General features: G+C 36.3%; 1 protein-coding gene across 3 annotated transcripts; it reads left to right on the forward strand.

The window, feature by feature from the left end:
- Positions 1-273: 273 nt before the first annotated feature.
- Positions 274-16,585, forward strand: si:zfos-943e10.1 (GRAM domain-containing protein 2B). Of its 3 annotated transcripts, none has more exons than XM_053512824.1 (12): positions 274-499; positions 10,299-10,451; positions 10,622-10,676; positions 10,953-11,025; positions 11,356-11,459; positions 12,442-12,540; positions 12,766-12,906; positions 13,004-13,100; positions 13,325-13,405; positions 13,501-13,600; positions 14,239-14,346; positions 14,894-16,585. In XM_053512824.1, the coding sequence occupies exons 1-12, from the start codon at positions 408-410 to the stop codon at positions 14,907-14,909; spliced, it is 1,119 nt and encodes a 372-aa protein (XP_053368799.1). In that variant the 5' UTR covers positions 274-407; the 3' UTR covers positions 14,910-16,585. The 3 variants fall into 3 exon arrangements, with proteins under 3 accessions (XP_053368799.1, XP_053368800.1, XP_053368801.1); XM_053512825.1 differs by lacking the exon at positions 274-499 and adding an exon at positions 6,150-6,263; XM_053512826.1 differs by lacking the exon at positions 274-499 and adding an exon at positions 9,218-9,412.
- Positions 16,586-17,741: the final 1,156 nt, after the last annotated feature.

The following is a 17,741-nucleotide window of genomic DNA, read 5'->3' on the forward strand; positions in this document are numbered from 1 at the left end:
TTTGTCTCATTTCAATTTGCATATATTGGGGAGGTGTTGTTTTCCCCACCTACATATCCGGTTAATCCCGCTATTTTACTTCGGGGTTGGCTGAAGCTTCTGCCTTTGTACGCTCTGATTGGGTAATTAAATTCCGCCTCGCGTACAAGGACTGGGTAGTAGCGCGTGGAGGTCACTCCGGTTTTAATTGGACAGCGTTTCGCGTGGTGTGAGCTTGTAGCCAATCCTGGTTAGACGGAAGGCGGGACTTTTGTGTGTAGCGTTGATTAGGGGAATACTTGATACTTGACTGAATGGCTTAGCGGAAAAGGAGAATCGTTTCAACACATCCGTGGAGGAGCAGCGGAGCGGAGTTAAAGCTCGGGAAGGAAAAGGGTGTAAGAATTCAGCACCTGGCTGGAGGAAGGATGCTTGAAAATAAGAGAGAGAGACTGAAGACTTTCTTAAGAAAAATCGACGAAAAAGCTATCTTCGGAATCAAGCATTTAATGAATGAGAGGTGAGTCCGTTAGCAGCTAAGCCGCTACTGTTTAAAGCTAGCACCGGCCAACGGTTCATTCAGAAATACTGACTATACACATACTGACGTGCGATTTATTAGCTATTTAATGATAAATATATTACATATTTATTATCTATTTACACATAAGTTATCATATTAAGGCTGTATGTCATTAATATTGTTTTTTGTATAGCTATATTTTTATTTTAGCTACTGCATTACTTTAAAAAATATTTTATTTGCTTTTTATTATTATTATCAATCAGTTTATTTCTTACGTCACGTTGTTATACTGTAATTGATACATTCATAAACCTTATTGGACCTGGAATAATTTTCCAATGTGTTTTCTTATTTTCAATATTTATTTTTATTTATTGCAGTAGTAAAAGTTAAAATTCATAATGCTTATGTTTTGGGTGATCCCAATGATCCGCCCATCATTACCTTATCATGGGTGGATCAGATGAGATTTTCCCAGAAAGATACATTAGTTTCTATTATAGAACACAGTTATAGAAATAACACACGCATAATTTTGCTTGTTTATGAGCTGATGATTCTGTTTTATGTCTCTTTGACCTTTATTGTGATTTTCTCACGTTGAGAATTTAAAGCCACTGCATTTAGCCTTGGCTTGTGTTCAGGTTCATTAATATTACATGCTGTCTGCTTTCCGGTGCTTATTTTAAGTAATGGAAAATGCTTAATTTACAAAATATCATCATATCATCACCACCCTGGTACCGTTAATCCACAGGTGAACATCCAGGCTTGTCCCCGTGCCGTCTGTATATCAGATATCAGGCTGGAGTATGTTGTGTTTAGCACAGAGTAACCCGGCATCACCCCAAAGGTGTGGATTCCTGACCATTAAAGGTGTCAGGTCCTAATTAAATCCAGTTGTCTTTTGTGCTCTGAGATTGCTGTACTTGTGCAAATGGTTATCTATTCACCAGACGTGACTTAATTGTCTATTTCAAACAACTGTTACCTCAAATTGTTGTCTAATCCCATCAGGAACTGCATAAATAATTTACGATGCACTGCAGGATCTTTGTAATATTTGCATTTTTTAAGACCAATTCTTCTATATAATTAAATTAATTAAATAGATTTCCTCTAAGAGACTGACCAATGATTAAAGACAATTTTTATATACTGCTTACATCATTTGTCATTGCTCAAGATGGGATATTTTTCTGTGCAAGGGCACGTTTCCTTCATGTTTCGCCATTGGCATTACCATATTTGTGTATCTGATCCGTGAGTAACATCTAAGGTGGGCATCTTGGCACCGCTTGCATTTTGAGATTTTAATCTAAAATTAATGGCACTATATTGTCTCATTTGTTTTTTAAAACCACAGAGCTCAAAAAATATTTTTCCATGTGCAAGTTTAACAAATAAATCGGTTCACACATTACGGCAATAATTCTATAAATTGTTGACTGATTTTATTTGCAAACTTTTTTAAAAAATTTTATATTTTAATTTGACTAATTTCAACTAATAACGTGACTTCTGTGCTTGTGTAATTATTCAGTTTTTTTTCCATTTATGGTTTTGGTCTTCAAAATTTGTGAAAACAAATTAATATAGATTAAATAATTATTGAGGAAAGCACTTATGGCAAAAATGTTCTCATTTTGTGTTATAAATCCAGTGCACCCATTTGCTTTACAGCAGTGCCCTTTTTTCCCCTCGCCAGTTACTCTCAAACAGGCTGTGGGTTTTTTTCTTTTAAATTATCATTTGTTATTAAGTTGATTTATGTTTAAAGTTCGAGAAAATCCCATGTTTCCGACGTTCCAAACTTAATTTTTCAAGTAATACTTTTTTAAACTGTTGCAGAAAAACTAAATGTTTTGCTGTGATGTTTTTAGTCTCCTGGTCTAAAGTTTGCAAAAAAAAAATGTGTGCATTTGCGATTAACAGAAACGCATTCACACCATTGCTGTATTTGGACTGTAGGGCTTTTGTTTGGTGTTTCTCGTTCTATTTTTACATGCCATGTGTAGGTCAGTTACAGGTGCCTTGCCAAGTGTTGAGTTCTTCACAGCCTTCAGAGTCTGAGCTAATGCTGTTCCAAAAGCAGTAACAAGTCCAATTTGCAGTACTCAGAAAAGCAGCTGACGATCTGATAGCTTGTGCTTTCCATAGTCTCCTGTCGGTGCATGTGCCATGGAGTGGGTGTGGGTCGTTATGATGACATCGTACAGCGGCGAGAGTGTAAAACTACTAGAGCTTAGCTCTTAGTCAGTGTTTTCACAGCTAGAGCTGGGCAATAAGTATAGTTTAACTTTTGTAATAGAGCACTTTCTGATATGTCAATGGTATCATTTAAAAATTTATGTTGTTTAAGCACAAGTTACAGACGTTACAAAGATGTAAAAAGAAGAAACATGTTTTGTGTTGTCCACAAACTGTTAAAATGGTTTATAGTTTTTTAAATACATGTAACATTTTATTTTTTTATCATTTTAGGGAACTCCTGGCAGGAGAATTTTAGGATAGCTGGCAGTTGGTATATTTCATGATGCAACTCATATATATATATAGTAGACAGCTGGTAAAAAGAAGAGAGAGAGAGAGAGTAGGATGAGGAAATTCAGCCATAATTTCATATAGCTAAATAGTGGGACCATAATTACAGACCTACATGTACAAAAGTTTAAAGGGGTCGCATGTGTAAATGCCTTGACTTTACTTCTCACAGACATGTTAATGATTTCTCTTTAGAGTGTTGAGCGAAAGAAGTCGCTTCTTTTGTCCTCAGTAAATTCCACACAACTCATATGAATAGCTCACCTTTCTTATACTTTCGTTTTTCTCACATCGCTTCTTTGCATTGTTGATTTTGAGAAACACACACCCACAAACCAGATGCCTGTTTCCTCATTTCTTTTACATTTATGGTCTGATATATGGTTTGGCCTTGCATTAGCGAGTCTGAATGTTCAGTAGTGGCTTTGTCACAGGTATAGATAACAATTATAATCACAAGATGAGACATTGCCCTTGATTTATCAACAGTATTAAAAAAAAAAAGAGGGCTTGCAGCTTATAAATAATAAAACTACCAGATTATTTAGGCTAATACTACCCTACCTAGTGTCCTTAATACGGATGTGTGTATTACCACAAAAAAATTGCAGGGAAATTAGTTTCACAAATGAAGCCGCGAGTTAAAGAAATTATTTTTAATGTTGAGTCATTTTATGAAAATGAGGAAAAAATTGTATAATATAAACTACTATTAACTATTATTTCTTTCTATTATTTTGTACAGCAAAAATTTACATTTTGATATTTGACAGTTTTTGTCATGCTGTGGAATTCTCCATTCCATTCACCCCAATTTTCCATGAGCTGCTGCATTTCAGAATCATGTGAGTCTCAGATGGGAATTCCACACAGTACTTTACCAGCTGAGCTAAAATCAATAGGAAGAAAAATGTCTTCTGTGTGGAAAGTCAGTCAGAGGAAGTCAGTGTGATGAATCGGGCCACACGACTCCAACGCTATGGCGCTGAACTTGCACACAAGCAGCCTATTGTCATGTGGTGTCTCAGCGATTGGCGTTCAGGCCGATCTGACCACTGCACTGGGTTAAAGCACGGCCCAGCACAATGGCATTTACTTATGGCCTTGTGAGTGAGCTGCAGTGAGAGAAGAAGGTCATTCTTCTGCATTGGGTTTCTAGAAGTTAACTCAATTTCAGACTTACTTTTCACTTTTTAGTAACTACACATAGTAGTTAAAATTGAAACAACAGTTATATCACATATGTAAGACATAAAATGTATAACCAACATTTTTTTTCGAAATTCTTAAGGAATGTTTATGCAGTCATAAGCCCTCAAAGCCCTATTAAGGTTTTAATTTATTTAACATTTATTAGAACACTTTATCTGTTTGTTGTTTCACTTAACTGTAAGTATCTTAGCTACAGATCTCCCACTTCATAATCCAGACCTTACTTTCATAAACTGATAAATCCAAAGTAATGAGAGAAAAATAAAGGAAATATTGTCACTTCTGTGACTACTTGTTATTATTAGTAATAATCATTCAGTATTTTATTTTTGATTTCCTGCTTTACACTTAAGGCTCTTCTGTATGCACGTTTATGTCATGAAGTAAGAGATCCTTAGGTTGTGTAACACCCAAGAGGATTATGCAACTTCATTTGAAAAGCATGAGAAAGGTCAATTACATCCTGGACGGGCTTAATCATCAGAGCTGTATCTCGCACATTCTAACCTCTGAACAGAAAAGCAGACTGGTTTGGCTTATATTGGATTGATTTAGCTGATTATGGAATCAGCATTGACTTACAGTATGTAGTCTAATTTGTTTCATTGTTACAACATCAAGCCCTAGATCCCAAATGGTGTCACGACAGAGTGGTCAGAGTGATGCCATTCTGTAAAACAGCCTTAAAAAGCAGCTTAACGCCTTGGGTGAGGTAGGTGGTGAGGTAAGTGTGAAGACAACTGAACAGTAAGGACTGCAATAATCATGATGAGGGAAGCAGAGCCATGAATAAAGCCCACAATTCTTATAATGAGATGCTACTAGCGCTACAGGATTGGTTAAATATTAATTATGGTGTTTGTTTTTTTAATGAGATCATAACTCTCAAAAATAACACTAATCAATTTGTAAAGGAATACTTTGTGTATTTAAATCCTGCTTGGTACAAAGTTTTCCCAGTGGATATTTATGATAGCCAGCGGGTTAGCTTTTTCTGTTTTTCTGCCAAGAGCGATTCGTACCCAGTTGGGTAAAAATCAGTCTTGATAGACACACTGCATATATAATTACTGATTTTCATCCTTTTATACCATCATGTTTTATTCAATAATTAAGAATTTGTTATTCAGAACTTAATATTAAGCATTTGTTTTAGGACAACTTTGTTCCTTGGCATCATAGAGTTCTCCCCTTACATCTCCAGGCTTCCCAGTTTGATCGTGAGCTTGTGCTCCATGAGATGTTCTCTGTGTGTGGGTTTTCAGGTCTTCTCCTACATTCTCAAAACATGCAAGGAGTGTGTGAATGTGGGTACATGGTGCTCAGCAAATGACTGATGTTCTGTCCATGGTGTATTTCAACTTCCTTTCCAGTGTTCATGGGATAAGCTCCTGATCTACCATTTTAAAAAGCACTCACAGCTTTTCTTTGTTTATTTTTTTGTGTGTGTTTATCCAGACCTCCACACATTGTAATGCCACAGGTTGAATATTATCTCCATACAGTGCTTACTACAGACTTTATGACTCTGTTTAACCCCCTACACAAGAAGCTCATCGCTTTACCATGCCCTTTTGTAAGGCTTCCCATTGTCTTGCACCGCTCTGGCCCTGTGCACCTTTCATTCCATTAAATTATCTTTGATGGAATTTACATGAGAATGCAGAAGGACAGTGCATCTTTTTCCACCACCCACTGGTCCCATCTCAGCCCCCTTGTTGCCAAGGAAACGGCACAGTTGGAGGTAGTGCCTTATGGGTAAATCTACTCTCACTCTTTCTCACTGGAAAGGTACAGATCTGTTTGTGCAAGAGCAGCAGCTGTAAAAAGAGACCTTTAGACCCAACGTTGTGCCTCTTTGTCTGCAAGTAATATAACCGGTCAAGGTTTCTTCTTTAATCTAAACTAACAAGGACTCGAGACATTTGTTCATCATGGAGTGCGAAAGACACCCAAGTCTTTTGGAAAGAGACGATGCTGTGGAGGGAGAGGAAGTGGTGAGGTAGGGGCGCTTTCACATCAGTTTGGTTTTCAGTGTCAGTGGTTGGAGTTGAGTCGTTGTGAGGAATTGAAGAGGAACAGCTTCTAGACTTCAAAATTTTTGTTGATTAATTGGTATTGGAAATTGATGATCTGTGGGTAGTGTAGCAAAAATAAATGTGTCAGGCTTGGGTGATTTCCATGGTGTGTCATTAAGGAAGTAAGATTTGGTGACTGTAAAAGAGGATTTAATGGTTGTCAAACATTTGTACAAAGGATTTTATATATTTTTATTGTTTTGCACACTTCTGCGTATCCTTGGCTTTTTTTTAGGAATGGCTGCAAAGGGTCACAACATAAAATAACCCATACCGTACAATGAAGACATAAGTTCATGGGGTTGCTTAATCAAATGATGAAAAGGAACACTTTTCCTATCTTCCTTGATTACATAAATGAGGAAGACGGCTTTCATTTATCTACTTATTTATGAAAATGCCTGGAAAACACTAGTAGCAATCATGTTCAGCACACTTTGAAGAGCATGTTCTGTTTTGAAGCATGAATCAGATTAGTCAGCCACATTTTGATTAGCTATCAAAATGGCTGACTTTTTATCTAAGAGGGAGAAATTGTACATCTTAAAGGAGATATGATTTGTTCTTATTTTTTTATTTTTGTTTTTTGTTTTTAAAATGAATGAAAATGCATTTCCATTATTTTCAGTTACTCTTTGTCATTACTCACTATAGTGGAACAGCATGTGACAGAAGATTTATAAGACATCTGTTTCTCTTATAGCTTTCCTCATACACAAATCTTTATTTATTTGTGGGATTATGTCATTTTACGTCACTGGCTAACTATATTAGTTATTTCAGTACCTCATCAAGTCCTTCATACATAGATTGTCTACTTCCTCCTTATCTTCAGCAGAACTTTACTGTATACATTTTTTTCTTCATGTGAGTTGTATGGTTATTACACAGACATGATACATACTAAATCTCTCGAACTCACTCTACTGTTGTGGTTAGCATTTTGCTCTGAATGACTTTTACTCCCCATAAGCCACAGTGACCTAGTTTCCTGTAAATGATGTGTTCTCCTTGAATACTTGACAATTAAAGGCAGTCGTGGTTTCGTTTGGGAATACAAAGGCATGCTAAACAGTACAGGATTGTTTTACTTTGTTCTGGACATTGTGATGTTGAATCACATTACAATGAAGGTTTTTTTTTGTTTGTTTTTAAAATGGGCATATTCATATGAGCACTGTCACACCAAGGAAGTTAATGAGCAAGTGTCTTATTACACAGGAAATGATCAAAATTAGGTGCTTAAGTTGCACTCAAACTTGAAACGCAAGTTTCCTTTTTCTTTTTTTGGTGGTCAGCCAGACTGTACAAATGACTTTCGATCTCTTAGAAAGTTCAAACTGCAGCAAGTTGCAATAGGAAGGCCAAGACATTCTGAACAGTCCGGCACTATCATGTTTTGCTTAGACATCCTGGCTGATTAAGAAATGTACTCTATGTGTAAAGCATTTTTTCTGTGCAATGAGGCACCTCCTTCCAGTAACCCTTCGAAAGTAAACAGCCATGGGCCGATCCTGCACTGATATGAAGTGCACCTATAGACACAAAGTAATCTGATTCCTACTGCTTCATAAACGGTCTGCAGCTCGGATGAAGGCTCACTTCTAATGCACTTAGTATTAGACAGGATTCCTAGTTGTTTTATTCCTTTACAGAGTCTGAATCAGAGTTCTATTTAACTTTTTAGTCTTTTTTTTTAAATAATTTTTTATTTTTATCTATCCAGGTATATTTCTTTTAATAGCCTTAATTTGATGTTTCTGTGGAAACATATATGTAATATATATTTCCAAGGCCACAGTTAAACTTGCTGCTAATATTTTGCTATCACTGGAGCTGACACAAATGCTTCACAGTGTTCCCTACATGGCAAAGACACACAGTTGGGGACCTTTTAAGGATTATCAGACAGCTGGTACTTCCAGTATCAGCAGGAAGAGACAACAGCGTAGGGTAAAATAGGAGCTTGTGCTTTACAGACACTGTAATGAGGAAGCACTCGATTCGACCTGTCTTCCTATTTTTCTAGCAGTCTGTCTATATTGAAAAACAGAGATCAAGAGAAAAGAAGGAAAAATTATCACTGAGCAGACACTTTTTTCCCTATTGTTGATGTACAGACAGAGATGGAAATATATGTTGGATTAAATTGGTTAAGTTAATCATCATGGTGTGTCTACCTCAGTAATTTTCCTTCCTAAGTTGCATTATGTGCTATTTACACCATACTGTAAGTAAACTAAAAAAGTAAGCTTTAAGCAAGTACACTTTATTAGGCATTAGTGTTATCTAACTGATCTGTACTCATGATACATCTGAACCATATACAAGAAATATAATATTTTACAACTCTACCCACAAAACTGTTGGCTTCCCAAAAAGGAAGAGCCTACACAGGAAGCAGACGCTGACGTGGACTCCTACACTCTGCTTTCTGCTTCCTACTAATTTTTCTTCCCAGAAGGCTTCAGGAAAGAGCAAGTCTGTCATTAGTGCTGCTCCACCCATGGAAATGGGGACATTCTTCTTCAATTAGTGGACTTTATTTTAAAAGCCTTTCATTTATAGTTAATATTTCCTGTCTGAAATAGCTCTGATTGGAGGATCAGAATCATAAGTTTTGTTATGAAGAAAAGAAAGTAAGAATGATTGGGGTGGGTTCTTGCCTGACCTGGCAAGTCTGTACCTGCTTGCTTGCGTATGCTGCATTGTGTTCAGTGTTGGAGGTGTTTCATTTCATCACGCGATGGTGTGTCACACCTTTTAGGCTTAAGACCCACCTCTTTTAAGAATGTATATTCACTAAGAGGAGCAAGCTCACACTGTGTATTTTGTTTTGCGGTGTATGTTGTGTGTTTTTTTTTTTGTTTGTTTGTTTTTTTGTTTTGTTTTTTTGGTTATTTTTTTTTAATGGATATACCCATGTTTTGACTTTTTTTATGGATTATACCAAAAAAGTATGATTTGTATAGGAATGGCTTGAAACTACTCATTTATTTGCTTCTTGAAAGGATTACGGTGCAATGCATAGATCTCTGAGTTTGAGATTATCCAGAAGACTGCATGAGTACAGGTAGGCAGGATTAGATCGCAGATTTACAGTTCAGCAACAAAGAATTTTTTTTTTTTTTTTTTTGCGTTTTGGAAAAAAAAAAATTATTTATTTGTTTATTTTTAGATTGTTATTAGTGTTGAAAACAGTGGCTAATAATATGGGGAGGGATAAAAACTGAGTTAAGCCTCTGAGTTACCAATCAGAAGGTCAGGGGTTCAAGCCCATCACCGCCAACCTGTTAAGCCCTTGAGCAAGGCCCTTAACCCTTTCTGCTTCAAGTGTGCTGTATTCTGGCTGACCCTGCGCTTTCCTAACTGGATAATGTAAAAAAAAAAAGAAAAGAAAAAACTTAATTGTGCTGTACTGTAAATGTGACAAACAATTCAACATTAATTTCTTAATTCTGTATTACAGATATTTCTGAAATTATAATTGTAATAAAACAGGTGCTAATGTTTTATTAGTCTTTTTTAATGAGTTCCCTTCATCACAGATACACCTAAGTCTTTGGAAAAAGGGATGTTAGACGTTGTAAATGTCTCATGGTTTTCTTCACATTATGAACCTTTGAATTTTTTTTCACAGCTTATAAAGTTAGATATAATGTTTATATCGAGTGGTATTGCCTTGATTAAAACCACTAAGTTAACATGAAAACTAGCTGTTGCAGCTATCATTATAGTCTAAACAATTATGGAATAAAGATACCAAGTAAAAATAGGTCAGTGATGAGGGCAATAAACTCAATCTGCACACTAATCTACTGTGAAAGGGTATTAATCTTCTGACTGACTTCTGTATTTCTTTTTATTGTTTGCCAAATTGGTTCGAACAGTTGCACAGAATTTATTATATACAGCACTGCATTTTATATTCTTAACCTTAATCTTTTTATCTAATGCAGCTACTCAGTGGAGAGCGGGACTCTTCCCACGAAAGCCAAGAAGGAAAAGATGGCGAAAAAGAAGCTTGACCAAAAGAAGGCCTTCAGTCTCGAGGACGCTCAGCTTGAGATGGAGCAGCAAAACAAAAGCCAGAGCAGGCCGGCCCTGCCCAGGTAAAGCACTTATTATTGTAAAAATGTTTTTTTTTTAATCAGTTTCTGACACTTCTGGGTCACCACCTAATTCTGACGCACATTCCACCAAAGTATGAGTGGTATGAGTTATTTATGGCTGCAAGCTTGCTTAAATATTAATAATGTTTAAATCTGTATTTTTTCTATAGGTCTCAGACAGTTGCAGGATCTTTGGAAAGAAACGACAGCATCAACTCAAGAAGTGTATGTGTACTCTATTTACTCTTACAACACAGTCATCACTAGCTGCAGAATGAAAGCTTTATTTATAGTAGCAGTCGTTATATTAGCTAATGGTTAATCCCATCCATAGCTCAATTCTCATGAAGCATTTGGAGGTCTGGAGGTCTATCTAAACCAAAGATAAAATATTGCTGAAATTCTAATTATGTTCATGAAATAAATCTGGACAAAAGCTAGTTAAGAAAACTTTAGCAATGAATGAAATAAATTAAAACTATTTTCTGTTCCCTCTCACAGAGCTTCATCAAGCACAACAAAACATTTCACAAACTCTTTCCAGACATCCCTGAGAGCGAAGACTTGTTACACGGTAAGGGTTCGTGCAAATCGCACACTTTGCAATATTTACTTTCATATATATCATATCGTGATCATACTATATATCGGTGCTGTCATGCAATATTGACTTTCCATGCACATTTTACGATAAGTGATAGCAAGGAAGGCTTTAGCATTGCTTGTATTCTGGATTTGTTTGCTGAGGTGGTAATGATCTATAGTTTAATTAGTCTGAAGCTTTAAAGCTGACGGGCAGGGGTGAAGCAAACACAGCTACTGATGGGAAGGCTCTAAAACATAATGATGTCACACTTCCAGGATGGCTGTGTAATTTTTTTCTAATTGTGTATGTTTTCTACAGCCTACATCTGTGCTCTGCAGAGGGAGGTACCGTACCATGGCCGTCTCTACATCACAGAGAACAACGTGTGCTTTCACTCCTCTGTGCTTCTCAAGGCCACCAAGGTAATATAGATCTGACCTTTGAGATTGTAAAACACTCAAAATTAGCTACAAGTAAACATTTATGCACGTAACACAAATGCTCACTGAACCCTGCTTTTATGCAACTCGGCTTTAGTAGTTTTGTTTTTTCTTTCTAAAATGGTAAAATTTGTAATGTATACTTGTACAAATAGAAAACATTTTAACGTTTAAAATAAAACACATGCATCTTTTAGCTGATGTGTCTTAGAGTTAGTTAATATTTAACATATACTGTACCATTTTCTGCTTTAGTTTTGGTTATATCTACAGGTGTCATTTTGACATTATCACATGTTTTAAAAAATGGTTATTATACCACAGTGCTATTGAATCCTTGATTCTGATCAAGATTCGGTTGATTAATTTTAATACTAATTTTACTAATTTGCATTATTGTTAAATGAAGGGATCTGCAGCTTTAGTGCCTTGCAGCAGTTTTTTTCAGAAATTCAGCTTATACGTGAACTTTCTTTTTAAATATTTTCTGCTGATAAATAAAAAAAATATTTATTTTTATTTACCCTAAGGGCTGCAGCTATTTGCACTCAGCTCTATGTTCACTGTACAAGGTGCATTTTTTAGGCTTATATTTAGTAACAGTGAAGCTTGCTTGTCTGCTTTTTATTGTTCTTTAGCCGTACTGAAACTGACTCTATAACTTTCTCTTCCGTTTTAATATAATGCACGCAAGTTTGTTTGAAAATTAATCTTGTGAACCAAAAGAAAGTAGGAACAAAATAATTAAAGTGTGACTACTCAATATAATCAACCAGAAAAAATATTAGAATGTGACTGTTTAAGATGTCTTAACTAGTTTGCAAATGAAGTAATATTAGCAGTACAGTGTATTTAATGGTTCTCACATGCTGGGTCGATTACAAAGGAGAATCGTGGGATCGGCTGTGTTACATAAACACTTAACATTAATAGATGTGTGTGTGTGTGTGTGTTTGGGAAACAGGTGGTGATCCCCGTGTCAAATGTCACTGTCCTGAAGAAGCAGAACACAGCATTGCTGGTGCCAAATGCTCTGTCTATCCGCAGCAACCTGGGAGAGAAGGTCAGCCTTGAACTTGTGTATATTATACAGGGTTTGCTTAAAGTGTATAACGTCACCTTGAGTGACAAATACCTAAAAAATGAACACTTGCCTAAAAAGTACACAAATTAAAAACAAAAAGACTGCCCTTGTTGGACGGTGTTTTTAATTTGCATATTTGGAATTGGAAAATATTAACGAGATTTGTATTAAATTAAAATCCTTTTTTTGCTGTATGTGTTGTAGTATTTGTTCGTGTCTCTGAGAAACCGTGAAGGCTGCTACAGGCTGCTGCGCTCTGTTTGCTCACATCTGGACGACGGCAGCGCCAATAGCAGTCCACTTTTCTCATCCGCCGAGAACAGCTTTGATCAGGGCAAACTGGTGGTGAGTAAATCAGGCTTCACACGCATTATTTACACTCGCTTTAATTCATCTAACTGTAGTTGTGGCTGAGTGTTAGATTATGTGTGTGTTTTTGCAGAACTCAAGCCAGTCGAGCCTGTCTGATGCCTTCGAGGAGCTTGGAGGGACAGACTCTGGACTATTACTGCAACCTGCTCCTATTAAACTTCACAAAGGTGTGTGACAAGAAACACATACACTTTATATGATATATATTATTTTAGATTCATTTAAAAATCTTAATATGATATATGGTCATATCACCCATCCCAGAGTGGTCCAGTTACTGTATTGCATCTGCATGAAGAAATTCTCTTAACAGAATACAAAGCAACCGACATGTATTTATTGCTGCAAAAGTAGAGTGCAATGTTTAAATCAAGTATGTGTTTGTTCTTAGCCTCAATCTCAAATGGAAGTCCTCAAACTTTAAGAAGTCCTCAAAGAGAAGAAGAGGAGACTCCGACAGAGGAGTACACAGGTAAAATACATACACATCGTACACTTGCATACTGTATGGTTGGTTCCTGTGCTAGATATTCATGGGAAGGTTTTTGTGCATGTGTCTTTGTGTAGGGGGCTCATGGATGGGGAATGTGACTGACGGAGCCAGATCACTGCTCATCCACAGAGAAGCCACCAACCTCAACACTCTGCTGCTCATCTACTTAATGCTGTAAGTTACACACAGTGTGTATCAAAGTTAACTAGCTGTTTCCAAAGAAATATATAAACCACAATAAATAAGACTAGCAATTAAGTTATGACAAATGTAATGGCAGCAGTGGCAGAGCTCATTACTGGAAGATTTAGGATGCACTTTAATTGTTTAGTTGCTGTTTTGTTGCTTTCCACCTTTCTGTGGAGTTATGTAAGTGTTACTAAGTGTAAGTTCACCGTTTCTTGAACATGCATGATTGTCATTTTTCAACATCGTTCATGTGAGTGTGACAAAAATGAGTGAGTGTATGTCACATTGAAATTAAGCGGACACAACCGGTTTGACTTATGCAAATATTTACATATTAAATGACATAAATGATGCATCGTGTCATCTTCGCCACATAGCTTTTGGTTTGCATTAACCAGTTATTGTACACAGTTTTAAATAAGCAAAATGTTTCCTGAAAGCAGAGTGACACTCAAGTGGCATGCCATTTTTCAGGATTGTGCTTCATTTCTAGTGAAAATTAAGTGTTGGTGTTGGAATAAAAGTGATTTTATGCCATGTTAAGAGATCACATTTGGTTCATCAAGATTTTTTGCCGCTGTCTTGAGCGCATTGGAGTAACACTCTTGTTTGTTTGTATATAGGGTGGTACTGCTCGTGTTGTCCTCTGGGTACATCGGCCTGCGCATCGTGGCTCTGGAGGAACAGCTGACTACTCTGGGAGCCTTGCCTGAATTCGCTCTACACAGCGGGTACAATACTTAGACCCTGTTTTTTTTTTTAAATATGAGGAACACCCAAGTCTTTCTTACAATAGGAATATTCAAAAGCCTTTAACAAAACAACCCTGTCTCCTCAACAGTGCTTTAATAAATTTATGAAATAGACACATTAGACAATAATTTCTGGTTGTATTTTTATACTGGAAAAAAAAGTCAACAGCAGGCTGATGTATATAAAAAACCAGCAACAGCTACAAGTTCTTAAACCTTTAGAAATTAAATAATTTTACTTTTATAATTAAAAGACCACACCCTTAATCTGTTCAGTGTTAAATGTTTTGTTTTTTTCTAAAGCACTTCTATGATGTCATTATTTTTTTAGCAAGTCTAATATTCTATTTAAATTAGTATATTAAACTCATCCCATTAACCATCCTGTAATGTTTGGAGTTGCATGTCTGTTACAAGCTCCCTGAATAGCCGTTAGTCATAGCATTATAGTGTCTGTGGAAAACTGTTACAGCTACTTAAATACAACAATTTTTTAAGCAAATTTCTCTCTCACTTATGCCTACAGGTACAAGGACACATAAACATGCCAGAGAAAGGAGAGAGGTGTTTATCTAATGAACCTGAGGAGGAATGACGGCTTCTGACGATGTCAGTCCATATTTTTACGTTTCTCAGACCCCAGTAGAGCTTGTGAGCATTATTCACTTTCAGCAAGAAGAAAACCAAAGCACTCTGTGGCACCGTGTTGTTCCAGGAGCCCTGGGACTCTTTTCCACCCGACGAACCAAAGAGTCGGCTTTAAGCGGGAAGGAGGTGGAGCGTAAATCACAGGGAAAACAGAAACCAAGCCGTTTTCAAAGAAAGGTTCCCTGCTAATGTCACCTGGTTACACTTTGTTTTTTTCTTTTCCACATTTAATCTCGACTTGGTTAATGATTGAATCTTTCACCCTTTCTGATGAAGCTCCTCTTGTGAAGATGATTGTTCTCTCTTTTTTCTTTTCGAATCACCAGGTGGCATTTTGGCTTGATTCAGGAATATATAGATGGTTGTGTGGCCGATATTTTTTTATTATTTATGTATTTTCGCATCTATGCACAAACTAATATCCTGATCAGGTATTTCTAGCCTCTTGTTTGTCACTTTTGTACTTTGATTGACATAGGCGACACCTGTTTCTAATCAAACAAACTGTTAAAAAGATCCAGATTTCATATTAACCACACGAAGAATTTTGGTAAATGTTAAAGGAGCAAAATCGGCAACAAAAAAAAATAGAGAAATGTACTTGAGTCGCATTTCAAGAACTGACAAACCATTGACATGGTCCAATACGTGCATGGTTAGTTTGTGTATGCGAGTGTATATACAGTTGTAAAATAAGAGACTTGAAATGAATCAGTGCACTTTAATGTGTGTGGATTGTATGAAGGCATTAGTGTGACAACAAAAGAAGTCTATCATCCTCATCTGGATCTGGATTATACCGGCATTATGCTTCATTTTCACATGTCGCTACACTAGTTAATGTCAGTTTTGCACCCAAGAACAGGACCCAGCTGTGGTGCAATGCCGGCTTCAGATGGTGCTAAAGAGTCTTTAACTCAGGGCTTCTTGCACTCAGTGCCCTGCTTCCTCATGTCTCCTACATTGTCAGTACAGTGTCTGTGCTTGCTCAGCTCATAAAGAATTAGCTAATAATCTAAGTAAGATGTCTTAGAGCAGAGAAAGCTCATTTCAAAATCAACTGTGGGATTTGCTCTCAGACTCTTTTGCTGCTTCTTTATCTTAGATTAGCACAATGCTAACTCCAGTTGGATTCATTACTATTTAGTGTCTGCGTACTACCCCCCTTTCAATATTTAAAGATCTATCTATACCCCAATAAAGGTGCATGTTGATCGTCCCTCTGGGGTGTTTCAGTCATCAATCAGTTCATAATGATTTCCTGATTTGATGGATCATTTTATCTTAAAGAGGAAAGAAGTGTTGCACAGAGACTAATTATGAGAATAAAAGTGTTGGACTTTGCTCACTCTGAGCTCATGTAATTCCCTTTCAATAACAACCATGCAGGAATACAGTGAGTGTATCATTTCTGTTTGCACTATTGAAGGGTATGTAAATAATATTTTGTATTGATTTGTGTTTAAATGAGTCCCCACTGATCTATTTATTGCATTCTCTGTAAGGAAAAGTGATCTCTGTGAGACCGGCTTTAACATTTGAATAAATCAAATAATGGGGGAAAAATGCACATTGTGTCATTTGTATTTTGTCAAATGAATAAGGTTGATAACTGTTCAGTTTATTGGGTGCAGTATCAGGTGATATAATGCTGGCACATACATTATGTAATTAAGCTTCAGATGAAATGTTTGCTTGAGTTCAAATCACGACTGTATGTGTTAGAAGCATTTATGATACAGCAACTTTTAAATCAGGTATTGATTTCATTTATTTAATCTTTTTTTATTATTAATTTAATGGAAGTACAGTAGTTTCCAGTGTCATTGCTTTGTAACCAGAGATAAAGCTTGCTGTTGTCCAGCATCTTATGGACTCAATTCAGTTTCAGCATTTTCACAACATGGGTCAGATTAGACCACTTCAAAATGCTCAAGGACTGGTAAACAAAATATATTCAAATACAATGTCAGGCCAAAATAAATAGTCAAACTAATATTTCCACTGAGTTTAGCTTTGATTATGGCATTTGTTTGCTGTGGCATTTTTTTTGGCAACCTTATGCATCACAACATTTATTTCTATCCACAGTTGCATTCATTTTTGTTTGAGATCATGAATTGAATGCCGGAGAGTCAAACACCATAAAGTCTTTTCCAGCATGTCCCAAAGCACATCATAAATAATTGAACAAATTAGTTATTATAAATTGTTGTTTTTAATGCTTTAATGCTTCAGTGATTATTAACTAGTGCATTTTTGGCATTCAAGTGACACTTTTGATTTACTGCATTCATTATCCAAACCCCTACAGCTAACAGAGGTTATTATCCTATTATAGACACGGCTGTCAATCATCTATACCCAAATATTTAAAGTCTTGTTGTTTTACTTTCATCACCTGATTGTGAAAGCAAAACAAAATCCACATTTGAAAAATGTTCCGATTATCCAGCAAAGGCCTGTGAATTACAGCCCAAATGTGAAGACAAGCGTGGTTTAAAACAGCTGAACCCATGTGTCGTTCTGTGATGTGGAAAAGCGCATCTACAGTGCATCTGGAGAAAGTTCTTTTTTTTCCAATTTAATTTACAAGTAAAACTCATTTTCTACATTCATTACACGTGAAGTGAAATATTCCAAGCCTTTTTTGTTTTAATTTAGATTTTTACGACTTACTGATCATGAAAATCAAAAATCCAGTATCTCAAAATATTTAAAAAATA

This window comes from Clarias gariepinus, chromosome 15, assembly GCF_024256425.1.
Source record: "Clarias gariepinus isolate MV-2021 ecotype Netherlands chromosome 15, CGAR_prim_01v2, whole genome shotgun sequence".
NCBI classification, from domain to species: domain Eukaryota; kingdom Metazoa; phylum Chordata; class Actinopteri; order Siluriformes; family Clariidae; genus Clarias; species Clarias gariepinus.